A 25,942-nucleotide genomic window follows, 5' to 3' on the forward strand; every position below is an offset into this window, starting at 1 on the left:
CAGATCTCTGAATATCTTACGCCTTGTATTAACATCTCCTTATTCGTCTGAAGTCACAATTATCTCTCCCATCGAAGAAGGAAGGCAGATGAGACACGGAGTCCAGGAAACTGCACGTATCGATCTGTTTGTCAGCAGGTATCTGGAGTCCATGTCTCATTTTCCTTCCTTCTTCGATGGCAGAGATAATGTATCTATTGTGACTTCAGACGAATAAGGAGATGTTAATACAAGGCGTAAGACATTTGGAGATCTGGTGAGTGCAATCTCTATTGGGGAGCGGATTTCACATGAGGAACGAGGACTAGAAGGACTGGATGTCTCTACTAACAATACGTCTGATTTTTAAACCCGCGGTTTTGATGCATTTTTGCATGCAGCTCTCATGTATTTTGCGTTTTTTTTTTCTCTTGAACACACCCTGTGTAACTGGTTGCTAAGGAGCCGGCCGCCGTGTCCTTATTAATGAGTCATTAGCTGTCAGAAGGGTTCCCCGCTGACAGCTGAATGTAAAAAAAAGAATTGGAAAACAAAATCGGGAAAAAAATTACAGCCCCCCCCCATTTTAATTACCAGGTCCTTTGGGTCTGGTATGGATTTGGAGGGGAACCCTACGCCAAAATTTTAAAACAAAATGGCATGGGGTCCCTCCCAAATTCCATACCAGACCCTTATCCAAGCATACAGCCTGGCAAGTAAGGAAAGGGATTCTCGTATGCAGCAGAGTGTCGGTACTAGTATTGCTCAACCTTCTGGTGAATTTGAAAGCACTAGCAGCCTAGTACATCCTGGTCATAGTTAAACCAGCACTGCAGTAAAACTTGGGGACGTGGCAAGTCCCATAAGTGCAGTTCAAGCTGGTGCAGTGGCTAGAACAAGTAGTGTCCCACAGCCGCCAATAATTCAAAGACAGGCATAGAGCCCATGGTGTTCTTCCTGATGCGCTTGCAAATCCGGATTGGGAGCCCACCACTTCTGCAGCGTCCGTACTTCCCCCATTCACTGGCCAACCCGGAATTCAAGTGGAAACAGCGGATTTTACTCCTCTTGGCTTTTATGAGCTGTTTTTCATGGAAGATCTTTACAGATCTATTGTGGACCAAAGCAATTTATATGCTTATCAATTAATCACTGCAAATCCAAATGTGACCCTTGTCAGAGAATTTGCATGGAAACGTATCACTGTTTCCAAATTGAAAACCTTTCTGGGCCTATCCCTCCTCATGGGCATTACTAAAAAGAGTGAGTTGCGGTCATATTGGTCCACTGACCCAATTCATCATATGCCCGTGTTCTCTGCTGCCATGGCCAGGACTAGATACAAGCAAATCTTGCGGTTCATTCACTTCAGTGACCTTGGATATGATCGGCTCCACAAAATTCAGCCCCTCGTAAATCACTTCAACCAGAAGTTTGCAGCCTTGTATGCGCCCCAACAAGCTGTCATTGATGATTCCCTGAATACATTTTCTGGCCGCCTTGATTTCAAACATTTAATCCCCAGCAAGCGTACCAGATATGAGGTCAAGATGTATAAGCTCTGTGACAGGGCAATAGGCTACACATGTAGTTTCCATATTTACGAGGAAAAATTTAGCAACAAGGAGCCCCCCAACTGCCCAGATTACATGGGGAGCAGTCGCAAGATTGTTTGGGACTTGGTGTCTCCCTTGTTTGGAAAGGGGTACCATTTATACCTGAACAATTATTACACAAGCGTGACACTTTTTAGTCACCTTTTTGATTTTGGAATTGGCGCATGTGGCACCGTGCAACCTTATCACCCGGGCTTCCTCCAACGGCTTGTAAATTCCTGACTTCAATGGGGGGGGGGGGGGGTAGAGAGCCTGCTTGAAGTGTAATAAATTACTTGCAGTGAAGTGGAGGGACACACGCAATGTTTTCCTTCTGTCCTCCATTCAAGCAGATATGACAGTCCAAATTGCAATGGCGACTGGTGTTGTTGAGAAGCCCCTCAGTGCCCATGAATAAAACCTGGGAGGGGTGGACTTCAACAACCAGATGATAGCGCTGTACTTAATTGCCCATAAGGCCAGTCGCTGGCACAAAAAAGTATCTGTATACTTATTCCAATTGGCTCTGCTGAACCCTTATGTACTATACAAAGCGTCAGAAAGAATTGGATCCTTCCTAAAATTCCAGGAAGGATCTCTTCTGTATCCAAAAGGTGCTGTGGCCCAAATTCACAATCCAGAGGCAGTGAGCCGGCTGCATGAGAGGCATTTTCCAGATGTCCTTGCTAGTACCCCTACCCAAAGAGCACCTCAAAGAAGATGTCGTGTCTGTAGAAAGCATGGATATAGGCGTGACACCCGCTTTTTTTGTCCCTCCTGTCCTGGCTAATCTGATCTGTGCATCGGGACTGTTTCCGTTGCTACCACACACTAGTAGAGTATTAGTATAGGGTGAAGCACGGCACAGTCTAGGGCACACTTTCACACAGGGCCTCAAAAGATGTTGGCTATCGCATTTTGAGAGATCCTAGCCTGGAACAGTTTTTTTTACAAAAACAATTTTAAAAATGTAAAAAAGCTAACAATTAAAAAAAACAAAAACAATTGTTGTTTTTAAGTTCATTTTCTGTTCTTACTCTACTTTTCTACTCTTTCTACTTTTACTGTACTTTATAATATAGTGTTATACTGTAATGTGTTATTGTTACTGTTTTTCATTGTTAACCATAGTTTTCTTTGCAGATACCACCATTCTACTGTTTTACTGCACTGTATACTATTATATTGTAATTTTTTATTGGTACTGTGTTTTATTGTTAGCCATTGTTTGCTTTGCATGTACAGCCATCAGATGCAGTACTGATTTGTTTATTCTGACAGCAACAGCGTTTATTCTCAGCATATACTAAAATCAATAATGGCAGCGCTGTAGGAGATTTCACCACCGCAGTTAAAAAAAGAGCATTAGGGCTGCACGAAAAAAAAGAACATTGCATGTATGCTCATCATTAGAAGTGGGCAGATGCTGGGAGGTCTAATGGTGGGCATAAGAGCAAGAGGTCGGCTTGTATGTAAAAGCAATCCTAGCAGATAATTAGCTACTATACTGCTTTTACAAGTAGTGGGAGGGGACTCCCCCCATCCCGCCACCTTCCACGGTTTACTCGTGCTCTCCTGTCCCACCAGATAACCCGAGACTGCAGCCAGTGGTTCTGTCAGCTGGCCATAGAGCTGATTGGAGACCAGAATAGCTCCAATCATCTCTTTGGCCTAAGATACCGGAAGCTACAACAATTTCATGATTCGGTTTTGCCAGATATAAACAGCACCATTGGGAAATTGGGAAAGCATCCTATTACACCAATCTTGGTGTGGTCAAGATGCTTTAAGGGCAGAGGAGAGATCTAGAGTCTAATAGACCCCAATTTTTTTTAAAAAAGAAAAGAGTACCTGTCACTACTTATTGTTGTCATAGGAGACATTTAAATTCCCTGTCATAACAATAACAATTATAAAAAAAAAAAAAAAAAAAATGAAAAGGAAGGTGTCAAAATAAAATAAAAAAGCAAAATAAATAATATTGGCAACCATCTGACTAGTGGCTGAATGTTCTTAATAATGCAAAAAAGGGAGACATCTGTCCCAATTAGTTACCATACTTAGGCCACAAGGGCCGAGGAGGGAAGAAAGCTGGACTTTGATGATGCCAAGGCAAAATCTACAATTATATAGAAAGAATCTTTTTATAAAACAATACAAGTTTCATTGGTAACAAACCATAATAAAATAACCCCAAAGATGGGAGTAGATAGGAAACATATAAATCCATGTATCATGTCCCAACATAGACTTAACAATATGGATACACATCAAGGTGCAATCCCAAAGAATTGTATCCAATTTTATCAAAGACATGTAGCTAAATACATTTTTCCCTAAATGTATCACAAAAATTGAGTTTATTTGATATTTTTTTTAAGACAAAAGAAGAAAATGTCAATTTTTCTCAACATTTGCAGTATTTTTTTAATTTATATAGCAAAAAATCAAATACCACCAAAAGAAAACTCTATTTGTGGGGAAACAAAGGACATACATTTTGTTTGGGTACAGAATTGCATGGTCGCGCTATTACCAGTTAAAGTCACGCAGTTCAAATTGTAAAAAATAGCCTGGTCATTAACCACTTGCCGACCGCCGCACGACTATCTACGTCGGTGGTCAGCCCCTCACAGGCAAACTAACGTAGGGCTACGTTGCTTGCTTGTGAGGGTCTAGGGAGCGAGCGCGCGCCCCCGGAGGCGCGCTCCCGCTCCCGCGTGGTCACGGACCCCCCGCGCGTGTGACCGGCGGACCCGATGTCCGCCGGCCACTCGGCGATCGGCGGGGGAGAGGGAGAATGTCAGGCAGCTTGTGTAAACAAACTGCCTGTCATTCTCCTCGCTGCAAAGACACTGATAAAACGGATCTGGTATGTAGATCCGTTGATCAGTGTCCTTACAGCTAGAGCCACAGCCAATCACAGTAGAAACCACGCCCCTAGGGACACACACAGCCCCTCCCTTCCAAATAAAGTTAACCCCTTCACTACCAGTGTATTTTTACAGTAACAGTGCATATGTATAGCACTGATTACTGTAGAAATGTCACTGGTAACCCCAAAAGTGTCAAAAATGTCAGTCAAGGGTCCGATCTGTCCGCTGCAATGTCGCAGTACCGCAAAAAAAATCGCAGATCGCCGCCATTACGCGTTAAAAAAAAAAACAACAAAAATGACAAAAATCTTTCCCTTTGTTAGTAAACGCGATAACTTTTGCGCAAACCAATCAAAATACGCTTTTTGCGATTTTTTTTTACCAAACATAGGTAGCATAAAACAAATTGGCCGAAAATTTTTAAAAATTTTGATTCTTACATTTTTTTTGGGGGGAATTTCATATAAAAAAATGTGAAAAATATTGCTATTTTTGCAAAATTGACGCTCTTTTTTTGTTTATAGCGCGTGATCAAAAAATCGCACAGGTGATCAAATACCCCCAAAAGAAAGCTCTGTTTGTGGGAAAAAAAGGACGTCAAATTCGTTTAGGTACAGCGTCGCACGACCGCGCAATTGTGCGTTAAATTCACGCAGTGCCGAATCGCAAAATACCCCCTGGTCGGAATGGGGGTAAAATCTTCCGGGGCTTAAGTGGTTAAGGGGGTAAAACCTTCCATTCAGAAGTGGTTAATGCGGTGTCGGGACAAGGTCATCTAGATCCCAGGCGAACATGCCAAACTGTGCCCCCCCAAGATGTATGAGCATTATTTGTCAGCAACCCCCCCCCCCAAAAAAAAATTGGTCTGATCTGTATGCTTGCCCGCTAAGCATAAATTCCCCCTCCTCCAGTACAAATCTTTGTCCCCTCCCTCCCAGCCCCAAAAAAATAATAAATCCAAAACATCTCTCCTAACTCAAATCCTCTACCCCTCAAATTTCACAACCTCTCTCCAGAACCCCCAATTTCCCCTCCTGGCAGAAATACATCCCAATCATCCCTACCAGCACAAATCCCACCCTCTCTCTCCCCCCCCAAAAAAAATGTGCCCTCCCACCACAATGCCCCTCCCCCCTCTACCATATCACCTCTTCTACAACCCCCCCCCCCAAATTCCTGCCTTCCCAAGCACAAATCCTTTTCCACTCCCAACACACATCCCCTTAATCACCACTCCTAGCACACCCCCCTAATTTCCCCTCCTAGAAAAATTCTTACCCCTTGCCCCCCAATTTCCCCTCCTAACACAAATCCTCCCCACCAATTTCCTTGCAGTGTCCCCCCACCTCACATGATACCACAGTGCCCAGGGCAGCTTCCCTCCTGCCCACCACTTGTCCAGGCCCTGGATTAATGCAATGTATGTTAAGAAGTGACATAACATGCTGTGATGCCAGTATGTTGGACTGAATAAGTATGAATGGGCTCTGATGGAAACAATCATGAAAATGTATGATTTTGTTCTAAAGATAATATGGTGAAATAGCAATACGATCAATAAGTATAAGCAGATAAAATTGTGCAATTTTTTTTAGTTTTTATTTGTTTGTTTTTCTTCCTTTTAAAGAGAGTTGTAATAAGAACATTCAAGTAATAACTGGCTTTTACCATCATGGGAATAGTGTGTGTCTCTGTGGCACTTCCTTGGTTAATGCTCCTGAGGTTTTATCAGCTGATAAGAACTCACACCTTTTCTTCTTCACATATAAATTTACACTCTAGCTGTATCTGATGTTGCTATAGTAACAAAATCCATTATGGAAATAAAATATCAAGAATGTATGAAAAGATTTTTTATTAAATGCTGTGAATGCAGTTTAGTAGAAGCTACTGAAAAAATGTTGTGTGCTTAAATAGCCTTTGAAAAAAGAAAAAGAAGGTTTATTTCGAGATATAGACAAGCTTGTGTCAATGTAGGCTGATTTACAATCATATGTTCATTGACTTCTGTGCTGGACTATTTAGATATGACATTGAGCCTGGTTTATACATTATTTTTGTCCAGTTCTTATTTGAATTTCAGAATTGTAAAACTTTTGTTTTATTCTCATAATTTCTTTGAGGGCTAAGTTTACCATTTTTATTTATTAGTTGTGTATGTTTAGAATCATTTCCTATATATAAGAGAGAAGAGCCAGTGTTCTGTCAGTATACCTCTACCCATCAAAAAATGTAACAGAAGGGACATTCTGAGGAAAAAATGCTTACTGCACATGCTCCGTGCGTTCCAACATGGCCGCTATGCATTCCAATAGGTTTCCTAATCTGACAGAACATGAAGGCCACAGTGGACATCTGCTTACACCCAGGAAAGTCTTCAATTTTACTCTTATTTTAGCAGTAAACTCTCCTTATATACCGTATTTTCCGGCGTATAAGACGACTGGGCGTATAAGACGACCCCCCTAATTTTCAAGTTAAAACGTTTTGGGCTATACTCGCTGTATAAGACTACCCCCCTTCTGAAGCAAGGCAACACCATTGAAAAAGATCAGATTTCTCATAGATCTCCAAGGTACCCTAGTACTGTAATACATGTAATCTCTCATAATATCTCCAAGGTACCCTAAGTATTACCAGTAGATGTAATCTCAAGACGCTGGCTGTGCAGGAATCCTGTACCGGTATACTGTATGCACCATAGCTTTGGCTACATACAGTATACCACGCTGAGCCAATCACAGTGAGTGATGTATTCTATTATTGAATGCAAAGCCTGCTCAGATTGGCAGAGTCAGAGAGGCGGGCTGATGTTACTCCGCCAATCCGAGCAGGCTTTGCATTCAGTAATATAATGCATCGCTCTCCCTGATTGGCTTAGCGCGGTACACTGTATGTAGCCAAAGCTACGGTACATACGGTATACCGGTACAGGATTCCCACACAGCCAGTGTCTTGAGAGATTACATCTACTGGTAATACTTATACTTGGGTTACCTTGGAGATATTACTGTATACTCGGCGTATAAGTCGACCCCCCATTTTTGGGAGATTTTTGTCGAGGTTCAAAAGTAGTCTTATACGCCAGAAAATACAGTAATAAAATATATTAATACATGAATACATTTTTATTATGTGAGTATTCTACTAAATACAGCGACAAGCCTGCAGGCAGAAGGTGGCAACGGCCATCTTGGTACATCCCGCACTGCTCAGCGCCAAACTGATTTTATAGTGAAATAGACTTTTTCACTCAGTCGCGGTGAGTTAACTGCTACAAAAAAAAAAAGAAATTGAAGACTTGCCTGGGTGTAAGAAGATATCCACAGCCGCCTTCATCTTCTGTCAGGAAACCTATTGAAACACATAGCGGCCATGTTGGAATGTATAAAGCATGCACAATAAGCAATTTTGTTTGCTACATCACTTCTGTTGCATTTTCTGATGGGTAGCAGTATTCTGATAGAACACCGGCAACTCCAAAGCCCTTAATGCAAAACTTTATTGGCTACATTTGAACATTAACCACTTTAGCCCCGGAAGATTTTACCCCCTTCCTGACCAGGGGGTTTTTTGCGATTTTTTACTGCGTAACTTTAACGGACAATTGCGCAGTTGTGCGACGCTGTACCTAAACTAATTTGACGTCCTTTTTTTCCCACAAACAGAGCTTTCTTTTGGTGGATTTTTTGATCATGCGCTATAAACAAAAAAGAGCGTAAATTTTGCAAAAATAACAATATTTTTCACTTTTTTTTATATGAAATTCCCCATAAGCCGCCTGACTTTCTCCCTCTCTACCGACGATCGTAGTGTGACCGGCGGACATCGGGTCCGCCGGTCACACGCGCGGACTGCTCAGTGAACGAGCCGGGGCGGGCGCGTGCCTCAGCGGGCGCGCGATCGCCCGCTATTGGCTCACAAGGCGGTCACAGGCTAGCGACGTAGATCTACGTCACTCTGCCTGGCCGGGGCTGACTGCCGCAGTAAATATACTGTGTGCAGTCGGCAAGCGGTTAAAAAGCAAACATCTGACGCATTTCAGCATGAATCTTCGTCAAAGCTCTTTAGAATAATTTCCTGTAGTTAAAAAAAAGAAAAAAAAATCATTACATTGCCTAGGCTGTGAGTCAGAGGCAAATAACTTGCCCTGCAAAATAACCACAGTTTAAAAAAAATGTATTTTGTTATAGTTCCCCAATTTTGTTTGCAGGTCTTTTAAAAACTTTGTAGTGCTGTAAGGCAAACACTCCTTATGAATTGTTAGTACCACTGGAGGTCATTTGCAGTTGCTGTATGTGCAACATACCAGCTCTGCTGTATACCTTTGTGCCAACCCACTAAAGCCATTTGTCAAATGATGGGGTTATAGACATGCAGACAGTATACTGTATATGGGGTTATGGACAATAATCAAAAAGTGACAGAAGATGTCAGTGTTTTTTTACTTTATCCAAATAAAAAAAAATAATCAGTATAAGAGTCCATTCACACTAATACGACTTGTCAGGCGACTCGTCAGCCTGACAAGTCGCGGTCCGTCGCGTTCTGTTGTGTGGTACAGGAACGGTTCTAATAGGAGCGACACAAGTCGCTCCGACTTAGAAAAAGGGTCCTGTACTACTTCGGGGCGACCTGGAGCGACTTGCATAGACATTAATTTTATGAAGTCCGTGCAAGTCACGCTGCACGCGACTTCACAGGTTGCCCCCGAAGTTGTGCCGCTTCAGTGTGAATGCGGTGTAATAGACATTACTATCTCTCTAAGGTAAATCATCCACCTAGACCTGTTTAGGAGTCTTCTTGTCAAAAAACTATCCCAGTTTGATTTTTCTATTTATTTTTTATTTTTTTAAGTTTAACAGCTTTACCTAATAGCAGGTTACATGGCCCTCTGATGATTAGCTAATGATTGATATGGTTTATTGATTGTGTGGTGGGTGTAAATGTAATTTTGCAAGGTAGTAAACCATACCTTAAATCTATTTTTCATTTCATTTACTTGTGTTAACTGTCAGTAATTTGGCTGATTGCATCAAGGAAGATTAGAACTAATAAATAAGTTTGAGACCCACTCTGTTATTTTAAATGAAGACATTTAAAGCGTCTAAGCAAAAGTAACCTTAGTAAAAACAGTAAAACAGTTGGTTTTAGTCATTATGTTTATTATTTATTATCACTATGGAATATTAAAAAAGGTATCTCATTTGCATTGGGAGATCTGTATGGATTTTTTTTTCTTGTAAGAACGAATCAAATCATACTTAATAAGGGCTTTTTGCCTTCCTGTAGAATAACTTCAGGTTTAGGGTTCTAAGCATGTAAGGTGTTTTTATTTTAATAATTTTAGTCTTTTGGCTGTACCTGATGAGCATTTTCAACCTGGTTTACTATGTAACAAATATTTTGAAACATTATTTTATTTTTTGCAGAACTTACACAGTTCCAAATTCACAGTAGATCGTCATAGTGGAGTTCTTCGTATTAAAAATGGGGCGTCTTTGGACTTTGAAAAATCAAGAACTCATTTTGTCACAGTATTAGCTAAGGTGTGTATTTTAATTGTTTCTAGTTGCTTATTGATTTACTGATTTTTAACAATTACAGAGAAATTAATCGTGGAAGAAAAAGTTGACAACGTGACAAGACATCTGAGTGAAAAACATAGGAAGGGAGCAGCATATCATATAGAGTCTCTCTTCAAAGGCAATGGTTGGTGCTACTTTCCAGTGGTTGCAGTGCAATTTGGAATTGCATTTAATTCAAAATCAGCTTAGTTTTATGCCTTTTATTCTTTCATAAACTCTTTTGGAAGTATAAGTATTATGCATGATAAATAAACCACTTTAAGCCACCATTAAATATTAATATTAAGGAAAGCCAAGATGAGAGAGGATAGGAGAACAAATAGTAGAGTACAAACAGGGACAGAGTATGGGGGTTATATGGATGGGGTGAGGTAGGACACTGTTCAAGCTTGTTCAGTAGAAAGATTAAAAGTGTGCCAATGTTCCCAGACTTTGTTGAACTTGTTTAGTAAATCATGAAGCCTAGTTCTAGGGTACTTCATTAGACATAAATCTATAATTCAATGTAGTAGATCGTTAATGGATCAAGAAAGAGATTGTTTCTACCTGGTGGCAATTAGACAGCATTCTGCTTGTTAATGTGTGTGACACTAAATTCTAGTTTTAAAAGAAAACATTCTATTCAACTTTGTGTTCTTAAAGTGGTTGTAAAGGAAGAAGGTTTTTTTACCTTAAAGCATCAGTCATTTGTTTCATCTTTCCATCTATTAAATCCTCTGCCCTTGTTGTTTTAACTTTGGATAGCAAAACATTTTTTTTTTCTCCCAGTAAATACCTTATACAGCCTACTTCCTCTTTCTTGCCTGGTAATTAGCCTAGGCTAATGACGTCATCCACAGCTTTCTCTCTCACTCTCGTGAGAATTTGCCAGCAAGGGAGGAGGGGTGATTCATTGGAGAACCAAGGAGAGCTGCAGAGCTGGAGGGGGCTGGATGAGGGCGTAGGTAACAGTAGACAGCAGAGATCCATGAGTATTCATCAAGAAAGGAGAAATATGCAGGCAAACAGTGTGTCTTTGTATGTATGTATATATATATATATATATATATATATATATATATATATATACATGGGAAATTGGGAACCATCTTATACCAGGCCACTGTGTGCCATTTACTATTAATAAATATATAGTGCCAGGCCAGCAGCCTGCTTAGCAGTGTACTTAATATAAGCATAGCATAGCACGTTACCTGTGTACAATGTAATTGGCCTGGCCTGCACTGTCTTATATTGTGTACACTCACTGCTAAGCAGGCTGCTGGCCTGGCACTATATATTTATTAATAGAAAATGGCACACAGCGGCCTGGTATAAGATGGTTCCATCATGGTTATGGACTGGTGGCATGATGGGAAGTCCTTGTAGTAGTTCTGGCCTCATCCAGGACAGGGAAGGATGCCACTGCCACCGCCCACTCTGCTATTAGGGATGTCCCCCCCTCCTATGATAATAAGGATTCCAGACAGCCTGCTGAGCCACCCTCCCATTCCTAGATTCACACAAAGGTAAATTGAGTAAACTTGCCACATTTTAATTCAGTTTTAATAGTTATCACTGATGGTCACACAGTCTAGGAATGGGAGGGTGGCTCAGCAGGCTGTCTGGACTCCTTATTATCATAGGGGGGGGGGGACATCCCTAATAGCAGAGTGGGCAGTGCCAGTGGCACCTTCCCTGTCCTGGATGAGGGAATGGACTTTTTTATAGTGACCTGTAATTCGTTTCTTTATTTTCACCTGCTGATCCTGCTAGTAAGTTCATTGTTTTCAACAGAACAAGCTGTCCTGCAGATGTAGCAGTTAGAAGGTTCTGACAAACTATTTACACAGACAGAGGTGCTCACAATGATCAGCTTTTATATATTTATGTAAAACCTTTATCCCAAAAGGAACAAATCTGTTTGCTGTAACTGCTTATAAAGTATTAGTTGAAGTTTGTGCCGGTCTATCACATGAAATACATTTACGATTTTGGTTGTAAATAACATGACAAAATGTGGATTATTTCAAGGGGTAACTATGAATACTTTTTCAAGGCACTGTTCCTTGATTATTAAAAAAGAATAGCGCGCAAATGCAAAAGAAATAACTACCAAATCTGAAGACAATCCATAAATAAAAATGGGGGTTTGGTCCCACCATATGGCCATATCGTGCTCAAGCCCACTACTGCGTCAAAGTACCCCATTATCAGTGGGTCCTACACTATCCATGAAAAAGAGATGAATCCAGCCTAACCCTTGGAGATAATACTCCTTGCTGGGAAGGATGTGCAAATGCACTACAGGGGACTCCTCCTATATCCACTTGATGGTGGACACTGATTGAGTACAGGTGTGTATGTGGGGGGGTGGGGAGGGTTGCTCAACCTCGATAGTCTGGTCAGACCGAATACATAATAAACAGGCAAAAAATTTGGGGGAGCATACCCATGTATTTCTAAAGCTGCTGCAGCTATGAACCAAAAGACATGTATATTAAAAAAGAATAGCGCGCAAATGCAAAAGAAATAACTACCAAATCTGAAGACAATCCATAAATAAAAATGGGGGTTTGGTCCCACCATATGGCCATATCGTGCTCAAGCCCACTACTGCGTCAAAGTACCCCATTATCAGTGGGTCCTACACTATCCATGAAAAAGAGATGAATCCAGCCTAACCCTTGGAGATAATACTCCTTGCTGGGAAGGATGTGCAAATGCACTACAGGGGACTCCTCCTATATCCACTTGATGGTGGACACTGATTGAGTACAGGTGTGTGTGTGTGGGGGGGTGGGGAGGGTTCCTTGATTACTGAAGGCCCCTTTCACACTTGTGTGACGTCAAAGTCACGCAATTTTTTACCGTGTTTTTTGCCGCGAACCAATACCTATTACATTTTACTTCTTGCGCCCCCCCAAAAATTTTGAGCACCAGTCGCCACTGCTCACAGGAACAGGATTTGAATTGACAGCAGCTGGAGTCAATGTAAACCCAGGAAAATAGCGTGGCATTGCTGCAGATGGGCACAGCACTAGATTAAAAGAGGTGCCAGGACATTTTTTAAGGGGGGGGGTGGCTGGGGAAAGCTGATCATGGAAGGTTTTTTACCTTAATGCAAAGAATGCAGTAAGATAAAATACTTATTCCTTTAGAAGCACTTTAAATGTTGACTGCACATTTTACTTTGTGCCTTACTTTTAATGCCACAGTATCTACACATTGCTGGAAAATCTAGAACAGCCTCAGTACTCTTTATCATGTATTAGATTTTCAGTATTGCCTGTTAAAGGGACAAAAACAAATCTCTTTTTCATGTTTGGAATAGAATATGTAAAGGTTGAACTTTTGTCTGATGTTTATTGATGTCGTTGTTCCCTACTGGGAAGACTTACATTCACTATTTGCCATAGTGGCCATTTGTCAACAGGAAAGAAACTGGGAATTGCAAAATTATTCCATTTTTTACCAGAACAGGAGGACAGGGTATGTTTTTGTAAAGGTTTTCATTTTGTCAGTGCAGGTATATGCAGTTTTGGTTAGTCACATACAACTGGACTTGTAATGTTAAAGATGTATCGCTCATCCAAGTGGTATCTTCAGCGCTAATGAGTGTCTTATAATATCCCAGTATTTAAAGCCTCACTGGTAACTCACAGGTAAGTAGCAATAATCCAGTTACCATGGAATGTGTCAAGACAGATTTTGCCTGTCTGAGAACATGGCAGGAGTTGTGAAGTTGCAAAACCACCCTATTCTAATCCAATAACCAGATTACCATGAAGTCTGGAAAAGGTGTTAATTGTTTGAGGTGCATGGCTGAAGGTGTCAATTGTCATTTTTCTGGGGTAGGGAGGTTAACATTTTATTGGGGACAGCTGCTCCTTATGACTGTAGCTAAATGTGGGATTTGCCTTCATTTTCATCAGATTTTCACCTGCTTTCCCTTGTGTCTCCAAGATGCTGATATATGCCATTATAAGTTCTACGGTATTTAGCATTCTTCATACCTACTTTTGTGTACTGTTTAATTATACGTACAGTACATTATCCTATAATGTTTTCATTATATTCTGTGTAGACCTGCTTCTGGGTTTATGCATAATTTCATAATTTTAACTTTCTTTTATTTGCTTTTTATATTTATCATAATCTTTTTTCATCTGTCAGTGTATAGACTTTGCCTGTTGCCAAATTGCTTGCCTGAGTTTGCCAGGGTAGTTCTGGTGAACTACTGTATTCATGGGAGTCTCTGTTAATATCAAAAGATGCTTGACATTTATTTTTACTCTATCAAAATAGGAATATAAAAAAAAAGCATTTTAATAGAATATAGAGCTTATTGAGCTGCACTTGCCACTGAAAGTTTTATTAAAGTTGAACTCACAGTTGAAATACATACTAGGAAGTTGTTTTACCTGCATGTGTATTTTCTGTCTATCCAGGCCTAAGATTTACATGGCCATGGCACAAGGCACATCCATGTCTGGCAGGGAAGAAGACCTGTTTTTTCTCTGCTGCTCTTAAGTTACCCTTACAAGTCTTGTTCCTACCCCAACCTATGACTTGCCAGCGAATGGAGAAACAACAGACTGACCAGATTGCCTCTCTGTCACCCGGCCTCCCCTTATTATTATGTCCCTTGATGGCACATGAGTTCTTCAGTACAACTGAGTAGCTCCTTTTGCTGCTTCTCCCTCCACCAGTCCAAGCTCTGCTGTACTGTAAATTGTATGAGGCTGGTACCAATCAAATTCAGGTATTTTCCCTGCTGCATTAAAAAAAATAGTGATATATTTTTGAATGTTGAGCTGCAATAATGTGTGTCTTTTCTAAATACCCGAAGCTCATCTTTAAACATTTAAAGCGGAGTTCAATCCAAAAGTGGAATTTCCGCCCATTTGCTTTTCCCCCCCCCCCTCCGGTGCCACATTTGGCACCTTTCAGGGGAGAGGGTGGAACGGGTACCTGTTTTTGGCAGGTACCCTTCCCCACTTCCCGGAGACGGCGCTGCGGCGCCGTCCCTCGGAGGTTTGGCCCCCTCCCCTTCCCCCACTGCCAAACCAATCCGAATGCGCAGCCCGCTTCGCACATGCGCAGTAGGGACCCACCCGTTAAGCCGGAAGGCTTCACTGCCGGGTTCCCTTACCGGCAATGGCGTCGGCAGCACCCGACAGCCGATGGAAACATTGGCTGCGGTGCCGACATCGCTGGACTCCAGGACAGGTAAGTGTCCTAATATTAAAAGTCAGCAGCTACAGTATTTGTAGCTGCTGACTTTTCATTTTTTTGGGGGGATCGGAACTCCGCTTTAAGAAAATTCGAAATTCACAGAGAAACAAAACACATATGATAGTAATTTCTGACTACATTTGAGTACTTCTTTTTGTGAACATAGCATAATTGTAGATATGGTCAACTGTAACCCTTAAGGAAGGCACCTACCTATACATAAGAAAAGCACACAGGCTCTTACTTAGTCATATATCTTTTGGCTGTTACACTGGATGGGTCTTATATCATTGACTGTGTTTTAATTTAAAGGATGGAGGTGGAAAGCTTCGTGGAAAGTACCAGGTCTTTACGTCAACTACCACAGTTACCATTAATGTTGAAGATGTACAAGACTCCCCACCAATATTTGTTGGTACACCTTATTATGGATATGTCTATGAGGATACCACTCTGGTAAGAAAAATGTTGATAACTTTGTGCTTATAAAATATATTGTCAAGTTACAATAGCATATACTCTTGTAATTGTATAACCACCTAAGGACCTTAAGGAATAGACGTAAGAGATACACCCTAAAAAAATGCAGCAAAGTGTATCTTTTATTCCCTACTTCTCATCTTCTGCAGCTGCTGCCCACCACTAGTTTTAGTAATTCCCAGCTATCACAATGACAGCTGGGAATTGCTATGTATTAAATAGCAGCAGCTTTCAAAATAGAGCTGCTCCCCCCAGTGGCGTAGCGTGGGGGGTGCTGGGGGGGCGAGCCGCACCGGGCGCAAAATCTGGGGGGGCGCAGTGTCATGCTGCCTTTTAGGAGCCTGCTCAGCCATCCTGAACAAGCCCCTGCATGGACGGCAGGACTCAGGAGGCAGGAGGCTGATATTAAAGCCAGTACAGCTCCGGAATGGAGGGCGGGACTTCAAGTTAACTCGCAGGTGATTGGTTGCTAGCAACCAATCACAAGCTGATTACCTGGAAAAGTAGTGCAGATCCTGCCCTCCTTCCAGAGCTGTCCTGCTTCTGATGTCAGCTTCATGCTTGCGGCCATCCATGCGGCTCTGTCCACTCCTCTGCTGTCCCCTCTGTGAGTAATGTGGATTGTGGAGGAAGCTGAGGGTGCTGTGAAGGTGGAGCTGAGGACAGGGAGCTGAGGATGGGGGGGAGCTGAGGACAGGAATCTGAAGGTGGGGGATGGGGGGGGGGGGGCTGAGGACAGGAATATTAAAATGGGGGGTGGGGAGGGGGGGCTGAACAGGAATCTGAAGATGGGGGATGGGGGGGGAGGGCTGAGGACAGGAATGTAAGGGGGTAGTGGGGAGACAGGAATGTAAAGGGGTAGTGGGGAGAAAGGAATGTAAAGGGGTAGTGGGGAGACAGGAATGTAAAGGGGTAGTGGCGGACAGGAATGTAAAGGGGTGGGGGGGGGGTTGTGAGGACAGGAATGTAAAGGGGTAGGGGGTGAGGACAGGAATGTAAAGGGGTACTGGGGATGAGGACATGAATGTAAAGGGGTAGGGGGTGAGGACAGGAATGTAAAGGGGTAGAGGGTGAGGACATGAATGTAAAGGGGTAGAGGGTGAGGACATGAATGTAAAGGGGTAGGGGGTGAGGACAGGAATGTAAAGGGGTAGGGGGTGAGGACAGGAATGTAAAGAGGTACTGGGGATGAGGACAGGAATGTAAAGGGGGGGGGGGGCTGAGGACAGGAATGTAGAGGCGGAGGGGAGGTTATATAAAGGGGGCTAAGGACAGGAATGCAGAGGGAGGCTGAGGACAGAAATGTGAAGGAGGAGGGGCATGATATAAAGGGGCTTAAGGATAGGAATGTAAAGGGGGGGGGGTGATGACAAGGACGTGAGGGGAAGGGGGAGGGATATGAAGGTGGGCTGAGGACAGTAATGTGAAAGGGGGGTTTTGATGTGCAGGGGGGACTGAGAACACAATTGTAATGACAGGATTGTGATGTGAAGGATATGAGGCTAGCTTTAGAACATTGAAACCTGTGTTCTGCATGTAGGCAGCCCATTCATTTCATTTTGTGTAATTGTCAGTATAGTAATGAGGTAGGTCTGTGTAGGTGTCAGTATAGTAATCAGGTAGGTCAGTGTAGGAATAAGGTAGGTCTGTTTAGTGATCAGCTAGGTCAGTGTAGGCGTCAGTGTAGTGGTCTAGTAGATTTGTGTAGGGGGCGCAAATTACTTACCTTGCCCCGGGCGCTGACAACCCACGCTACGCCACTGGCTCCCCCCCTATAAAATGATACTTGCAGTTATTGTGCAAGTGTCATTGAGTAATATACTGTACCGTAGCAATGTATTGTTATATTATTTTACTGTTTTAATTAACTATTTTTTTTACACTTTTCATTTTTTAAATCTTGTTTGCCCCAAGACTACATAATAAATAACTACATTTTTGCAATATTGCCAAGTTAAATTTTAATTATAAATTAAGTGTATGTATTATTTGTTATCTTATATATGAAAAAATGATTGCCACATGAACAGGCAGTAAATGTAAAAACTGTTCAAGTCCATAAGGGTTATAAAAGAATGAGAACGAAAGTGGCCTTAAGATAAAAAAATATGGCATTATTATGTAAAATGAGGAAGCTGTGGCATTTAATTAATAAAGTGGCACTATTATTAATAAATAGGCTTTTAACATTTGGTTTGGTTGCCTGTATAAATCACTCAAATGTCTGCTTACATTTGTCAATCTGCACTGGAGAGTAACAATTGTAATCTGCAGGAGTATAAATAATCATGCGTTCTCTTTTCTCAGTATATTACTGTATGTTTTTTATATAAAAGTTAGGGTTACATGTACTACACATATCTTCCCATCTAAAAACTATCATTCGTTCAGTAGTGGAGGTAAACTAAACCTGTGACTGATTTTGATTCTTTTCACTTTGTTTTTTTTCATCAGGGAGCGGAAATTCTTACAGTAATGGCTTTTGATGGAGATAGAGGAAACCCCAACTCAGTGCAGTATTATCTTATAGATGGTAAGTGGGTGTTCACTGAGCAGTTGGTTGTCATCATTTCTGTTTTTCCCACTGTTTGCTCTGCAAAAGTCCTACTGAAATAGTTATTTTTTCTTCTGTTTCCTTTGCCCTGGATGTTAAGGGAACATACCAATACCATTTAGTAAGATCAAAGGTGGTATTGTTCCTGGCAGGTCACCCAGGGGACAAGCATCAAATGTGTATATTACATTTTGTTTCCTGAAGTTGTTGCAGAACCTCAGGCTGCCATCCAACTTAGGAATGAGCACTTTGGAACTTGACCAAGGGTTGCTTCCTTTTGTGAGGTGTGACCTCTTGCTATGTTCCAGGCGGCATCTGCTATACAAAAGTGCAAATGGTGAAAATCCTGTGGACACCTGTGGCTAGGCAGATAGTAACATATGCCTCCTGAGGTTACATTCCATAGGCTCATGTAATATGAGGCAGTTGGCAGCCACACGTCTCAGTCTTTGGCACCGCTAGCATCTAATTTGCTGTGTCATTCTCAGGAAAGAGACTCCTTTTTGGCTTGGAGGCCATTCATAGCTGGCATCCATGGCTGTCCCACCACCCTCCTTAAATTTACACCAAACCCAGGTTTTAAAAAAAATGTATTCAAATATTTTTTTCTCAATTCACAAAATGACCTTCCATTTCTCTTAGCCTCCTCCAAATGTCTTATTTTTAATAATGTGATCTGACTTCCTGTTAGAAGGTGGCTTTGCTTGTTCTCCATGGTTCCACTGTATGAGGGAAATAACCACCCACTCTTACTCTTTCCTGAAATGGACTAGGAATTATGGACTATGGGGAGGGAAAGGGAAGTTAGGGGAAAAGAAGAGGTTCAGAAGCTCATGGAGGACATTACAAGGAGGCAGACAAACACAGTAAGAAATTTAAGTGATTGTTACCCTGAAAAAAAAAAAAAACAGATACTGTTTCCTTAAAGAAGTGCTTGTGCTGTGTCATTTGGCCCCCTGTAACACCTAAAAAACCTGGCTGATCCTGCCAGTTTCTAACCTCCCCCTGTAAACTGACCATGGTATATCATGGCTGCTAGCCCTGACACCGTAGTCAGTTTACATGCCTCTGTCATTTGCAGCCCTGCACTGTCCTCTCTGTTCTCCTCTCCCCCCTCCCCTCCCCTCCCCTCCCCTCCCCTCCCTGCCTGTCTGCTTGTGTCAGTGTCTGCCCCTCCACTTCCACTGTTCTCATATTTAATATAAAATAATCCCATCCACTCTGTAATATAACACTAAGCGCTCCTGTGTCTGTGTTATAGAAAAATATGCCAATCTGTACCTATATCAGAGCTGCTCCCAGCGATCACATGACCGTTTGGCTCTCTCTCTCCTTTCTTCCCCTCCTCCCTGACGTCAGTGGCAGTGCTCAGGCTCACCCACTAGAGCTGTCAGCCAGGCAGAGAAGAGAGCCGAGGGGTCAGCTGAGCGCTGGGGGCCACTCTGATATAGATACAGATCTGCAAATTTTTTCCATAAGACAGGCACAGGAGCACTTAGTGTTTTATTACAGAGTGGATTAGATGATTTTATAGTAGTGGCTTAACAACAACCACTTTAATGTATGAAAAATAGATGACAGGGCCATTAAGTAGTGGACGTGTATGGATTATTATTGGTTACTGCTACTTTAGGAGCCCATTTACCCCTTTGATGACCTCTTACCTGAGGTTGATGTTTTCCTGTATCTAATAATAATGGCTTGTAGGGCAGGTCCTAGAAATAGTCCTTGGCAGCAGTATGTCTCCTCACAAGGGATAACCCCTTCTCCACACTCTTGGGGTGTGTATGTCTAATGCACTACTGTATATTGACAATTTGACACTCCACAATCTGATCAGGCTTAAGCACCTCAAGTTGCAACCACTTGTGTGTGAGGAAGAGTAAATCATATATCTGGGTCTCTGTGGGCTTCCCAAGGTCATAATACCATGTGAACATGCACTCCAATTGGGCCACTATGGTAAACCCCTCCCAGCCACATCCACCCACTGCTTCTCGAGTAGTGTTTCACTTTCAGCAATTCTCTCAAAGATGCTGAGATAGGCGCCCACATCATCCTCCAAGGGCAATATTTGTAATGTGTTTTGCACCAGCTGTCAAGGTGTAGAAGTTGGCACCTCCACCATCATCTGCCTCTCTAACAGGGCATGTATCTGCTGCTGTAGAGAAAGTTCAGTTGCTTCTGTCCCACCAAGGAGGTCATGTGGACTACAGTCAGCTGTTGTGTCTCCTTAGCAGTTAAGCAGTTTACATATTGTTAATTAGCATTTTCTGAATGTGATCTATATTTCAGGTTCCTCTATTTTGTTCAACAAAAGGTGTTTGTCTCTTTAAGGTGTTACCTAAATTTGAGTGCCAAGTTGTAAGGGGGACAGGTTCAAAGGGTTTTGGCTGTGGTAAAGACAGGGACACCCAGGAACTGCCCAAGCAGGTTTCTCCTGCACTTTTATTCAGCAAACAAATACAGTTTTAGTGTAAGAGGGCTTTGTACATCAAATGTATAACAGAAAACAAAGAAAACATCTTCTTGTCAAAGCTACTAACTAAACTAAGGTCAGTTTTTGACTAACGGGGTGACCCCCCAGAAGGTTCCTCAAAACAAATAGTTAACATTTATACACTTTTAGTGTTCTGCTAGAAATCAGACTTTTTTCACAGCAACTGGCTGTCACAGCAGAGAAAGTGTCCTGAGCATCAGTCAACTTGCATATATAAAGGCCGTTGCAAAGCTGAGACTAATCACAAGGCCTGGCTACCAGACATGCTACGAGGAAGGCTTAGGACGAAATGCATTAGCATTTCCAAGATGTTGTAACTGCGTTCGTGTAAAAAAAAAAAAATTCATAAGAAGGAGGGATTGTGTGCCAACTTTTGATTTCTATGGATTCATGTTGGACGGAATAGCCAGAGCACAGACACACAGCACGTCATCCTTTTATTGCGGTAGGGCTTGGGTGAGTTCTTATACTTTCCTGGCTACTAGATAACATGGACTTAGGAACAAAGGCTTTAACCTGCTCAAAGCTCTAAAAAAAAAAAAAAAAAAAACCTCTGGGCTCAAGAACAGAAGCTACTAAGATTCTGAGAAAACAATTTTTTTTGTTTTAACCACATCAGTCATAAACACAGGAGCTCCTCATCATTAGTGAGAAACCTAGGTAACACAGCATCCACAATCCTACCACACAATGCCTCACAATTTATATATAGGTATATATATATATGTATGATGACTGCACATCTCATTTCATGTACCAGCATCATTAGGACAGGAAGTAATGAAAAACTGGCAGGAATTTGAACTGTTCTCTGTTTTTACTCTACATGCACTTTACAGTTTCAGCTTGAATGTTACAATATAGTGATTATAGTGTAGTGGTGTGCCCCTTTATCCAGATGCAGGTGCAAGTCCCTTTAACTCCATTCCCCATCCCTCATCTGGGCTCCCAGCATCCCCTGAGTTCCTGGACATGCCCAGGGAGTATAAATGCCAGCTCCGCCCAGCTTCCTGTGCTCAGAGAGATCCTGCCTGATTGATCAGCAGTGACTGGGCAAGTGAGCTGTCCCCAGGTGCTGGGTCCTCATCTGATCAGTCTGGTGTGTGGGCCACCAGCAGTGAGCACAATAGCACGCGGCATCTATCCAAGCCCCAATCACTGCAGAGGACTCTGTTACAGTCCATGTTGAGAAGCTGTCCAAGCAGTGGGGTGGTCCTATCTACAGCCCCAGAGCCTCCTGACCAAAGTCAGCATCAGCAGTGCCAGTGTGAAGTCTGTGCCAACAGGAAATCCCCTCAGCTCACAGTCTGCTGAATGAACGATTAATATCTTTGAACACATGAGAAATCTTCAGCTCTCTATCCTATCAGTAAACTGAACTCAGAGCGCTCTGCTGCCATCTAGTGGCCATTAGTAGAACTGCAATATAATTGTTTTCATATGTTTTATGCCTGTTCCCCCTTCCTCATATTGTTGTTTTGTACTGCAAGCCCCGGTCCACATGATCTCCTGTGTAATCTACATTGGTTTTCATTGTTAAGTAAAGTAGAAATTGCACATTACCACTGGTCTGATCATTTGGCTGATACCATTACATAACAATAGCTCTTTCTTTGTTTACAGGAGATGATGGCGCTTTTGGTATAAACAGCATTACTGGAGCTGTTACCGTCATTAAAAATCCTGATGAACTAAAGAAAGAAGTCTATGAGCTGAAGATAAAGGTAGGCATGTATTTTTCTTCCATTCACACTGATTATGATCAACAAAAATATTTTGATGAGATATAATTAAATTGACAGTCTAATACTAGGGTTGAGCGAACACGGACTGTATTATTTGTGTTCGTACCAAATAATTGGATTTTTGTTACCCGAACACGGACCCGAAAACTTTACTGTATATTCGGGTAAAAATCCGTGTTCGGTCATTTTATTTCCGGGTTTTGTATGCATTGGCGCGCTTTTCATGGCGGGCTTTCAGCAGCCAATCAACAAGCGTTTAACTGGTTTGCCTTAAGCCATCCCAGCCATGCCTACAAATGTATTAGTAGCTGTGATTGGCCATCTGAGGCATGTGACCAAGTCTTTATAAGTTCGAGGCAGTGCCGCTGCGTCATTCTGCTGTGTTAGTTCAGGGACAGAGCACACATCATACGTGCTGGCTGCTGATTAGGGACAGACAGTAAAAAAACATTTGTGTCCGGATAGAATTGAGGGACAGGTCCGAGTGTGTTAGGCAGGGCAAGATATAGGCATTTTAGGGCGAGGCTGCTGATTTTTAGGGTCAGTGTTCTACAATCGATATTGCTGTGTGGGGGGGGGGGTTTGCAGTGACCGATCTTATCAATCCTGTTAGGGAGAGGCTGGAGATTAGAGAGGCAGGTGTCAGTGGTCCACATCGATTTTGCTGTGTGTGGGGTGAAGTGAACACAATCTTTTTTGCCCACTGAGGAGGAGGGAGAAAAGTCTTTTTCTATCAGTCACTGTGTGCAGCGTTTTCCCTTCAGTGCTGTGCTGTGCTGTGCTGACTGTGATCATACACTGCTGTGTTCAGTGTTCACATGTGCTATTATCGAGAGATTTCAAAAGTTATACCATTTTTTCTATTCCACTATTCAATATACACCCTTGGGTTAAAAAATAAAATTGTGGCATAGTCTGTACTAATCTAGTTAAAAATTTAAAAAGGGGGATTTTTTTTTCTCTCCATAGCCTGCAGCAGAGCTGGTCCACATCGATTTTGCTGTGTGTGGGGTGCAGTGAAAACAATCTTTTTTGCCCACTGAGGAGGAGGGAGAAAAGTCTTTTTCTATCAGTCACTGTGTGCAGAATTTTTCCTTCAGTACTGCTGTGCTGACTGTGATAATACACTGCTGTGTGTGTTCACATGTGCTATTATTGAATGGTTTCAAAAATCATACACTTTTTTCTATTCCACTATTCAATATACAGCCTTGGGTTAAAAAAATTAAATTGTGGCATAGTCTGTACTAATCTAGTTAAAAATTACACTTACAAGGGGAATTTTTTTTTTCCCTCCATAGCCTGCAGCAGAGCTGAATGATATAAGACACTGCTGTTCACATGTGCTATTGATAAATCACACCAATTTTATATCATATTTTCTATTCCGCTATTCAATAAAAACCTTTGGGTATAAACAATTAAATTGCGGGATAGTCTGTGTTGGTACGTGTGAGATACACCTTTCCAATTTTTGGGGTGCATCTCATACTTCTGAAGATTTGAGGGTGCTGCCTGTTCCGTACTCCTCCTACTCCTCATCCGGCCTTTAGGGGTACAAAAAATAGTAATTGGGGCCTAGTGTGGTTGTGTATGTGTGAGATACATACACTTTTTTTGATAATATTTTCTATTCCGCTATTCAATAAAAACCTTTGGGTATAAACAATCAAATTGCGGGATAGTCTGTGTTGGTACGTGTGAGATACACCTTTCCAATTTTTGGGGTTCATCTCATACTTCTGAAGATTTGAGGGTGCTGCCTGTTCCGTACTCCTCCTACTCCTCATCCTGCCTTTAGGGGTACAAAAAATTGTAATTGGGGCCTAGTGTGGTTGTGTACGTGTGAGATACATACACTTTTTTTGATAATATTTTCTATTCCGCTATTCAATAAAAACCTTTGGGTATAAACAATTAAATTGTGGGATAGTCTGTGTTGGTACATGTGAGATATACCTTTCCAATTTTTGGGATTCATCTCATACTTCTGAAGATTTGAGGGTGCTGCCTGTTCCGTACTCCTCCTACTCCTCATCCTGCCTTTAGGGGGTACAAAAAATAGTAATTGGGGCCTAGTCTGGTTGTGTACGTGTGAGATACATACACTTTTTTTGATAATATTTTCTATTCCGCTATTCAATAAAAACCTTTGGGTATAAACAATTACATTGCGGGATAGTCTGTGTTGGTACGTGTGAGATACACCTTTCCAATTTTTGGGGTTCATCTCATACTTCTGAAGATTTGAGGGTGCTGCCTGTTCCGTACTCCTCCTACTCCTCATCCTGCCTTTGGGGGTACAAAAAATAGTAATTGGGGACTAGTCTGTGTCGGTACGTGTGAGATACATACACCTTTTGATATCATATTTTCTATTCCGCTATTAAATCGAAACCTTTGGGTATAAACAATTAAATTGCGGGATAGTCTGTGTTGGTACGTGTGAGATACACCTTTCCAATTTTTGGGGTTCATCTCATACTTCTGAAGATTTGAGGGTGCTGCCTGTTCCGTACTCCTCCTACTCCTCATCCTGCCTTTAGGGGTACAAAAAATAGTAATTGGGGCCTAGTCTGGTTGTGTACGTGTGAGATACATACACCTTTTGATATCATATTTTCTATTCCGCTATTTAATCAAAACCTTTGGGTATAAACAATTAAATTGCGGGATAGTCTGTGTTGGTACGTGTGAGATACACCTTTCCAATTTTTGGGGTTCATCTCATACTTCTGAAGATTTGAGGGTGCTGCCTGTTCCGTACTCCTCCTACTCCTCATCCTGCCTTTGGGGGTACAAAAAATAGTAATTGGGGACTAGTCTGGTTCTGTACGTGTGAGATACATACACTTTTTTTGATAATATTTTCTATTCCGCTATTTAATCTACACCTTTGGATAAAAACAATTAAATTGCGGGATAGTCTGTGTTGGTACGTGTGAGATACACCTTTCCAATTTTTGGGGTTCATCTCATACTTCTGAAGATTTGAGGGTGCTGCCTGTTCTGTATTCCTCCTACTCCTCATCCTGCCTTTGGGGGTACAAAAAATAGTAATTGGGGACTAGTCTGATTCTGTACGTGTGAGATACATACACTTTTTTTGATAATATTTTCTATTCCGCTATTTAATCGAAACCTTTGGGTATAAACAATTAAATTGCGGGATAGTCTGTGTCGGTACGTGTGAGATACACCTTTCCAATTTTTGGGGCGCATCTCATACTGCCGAGGATTTGAGGGTGCTTCAGTCTGCCTCCTGCCTGTTCCGAACTCCTCCTACTCCTCATCCTGCCTTTAGGGTACAAAAAATTGTAATCGGGGCCTAGATTGTGTTTGTACGTTTTGTAAAATTTGTCCTATTCCGCTATTCAATATACACCCTGTTTGAGTGTAAAAAATTAA

At 41.9% G+C, this 25,942-nt stretch overlaps 1 protein-coding gene across 2 annotated transcripts in view; it reads left to right on the top strand.

Annotated features, from left to right (window-relative positions):
* CDHR1 (cadherin related family member 1) overlaps positions 1-25,942 on the top strand; it is a 233,238-nt gene that overhangs the window by 91,245 nt on the left and 116,051 nt on the right. For both annotated transcript variants that reach the window (XM_082268497.1, XM_082268498.1), the window contains exons 7-10: positions 9,883-9,999; positions 15,568-15,711; positions 18,190-18,268; positions 22,413-22,513. In XM_082268497.1, coding sequence (XP_082124623.1) covers positions 9,883-9,999; positions 15,568-15,711; positions 18,190-18,268; positions 22,413-22,513 — 441 coding nt within the window. The remainder of the gene's footprint in view (positions 1-9,882; positions 10,000-15,567; positions 15,712-18,189; positions 18,269-22,412; positions 22,514-25,942) is intronic.

This window comes from Pelophylax lessonae, assembly GCF_965119305.1.
Source record: "Pelophylax lessonae genome assembly, chromosome: 9".
NCBI lineage: Eukaryota > Metazoa > Chordata > Amphibia > Anura > Ranidae > Pelophylax > Pelophylax lessonae.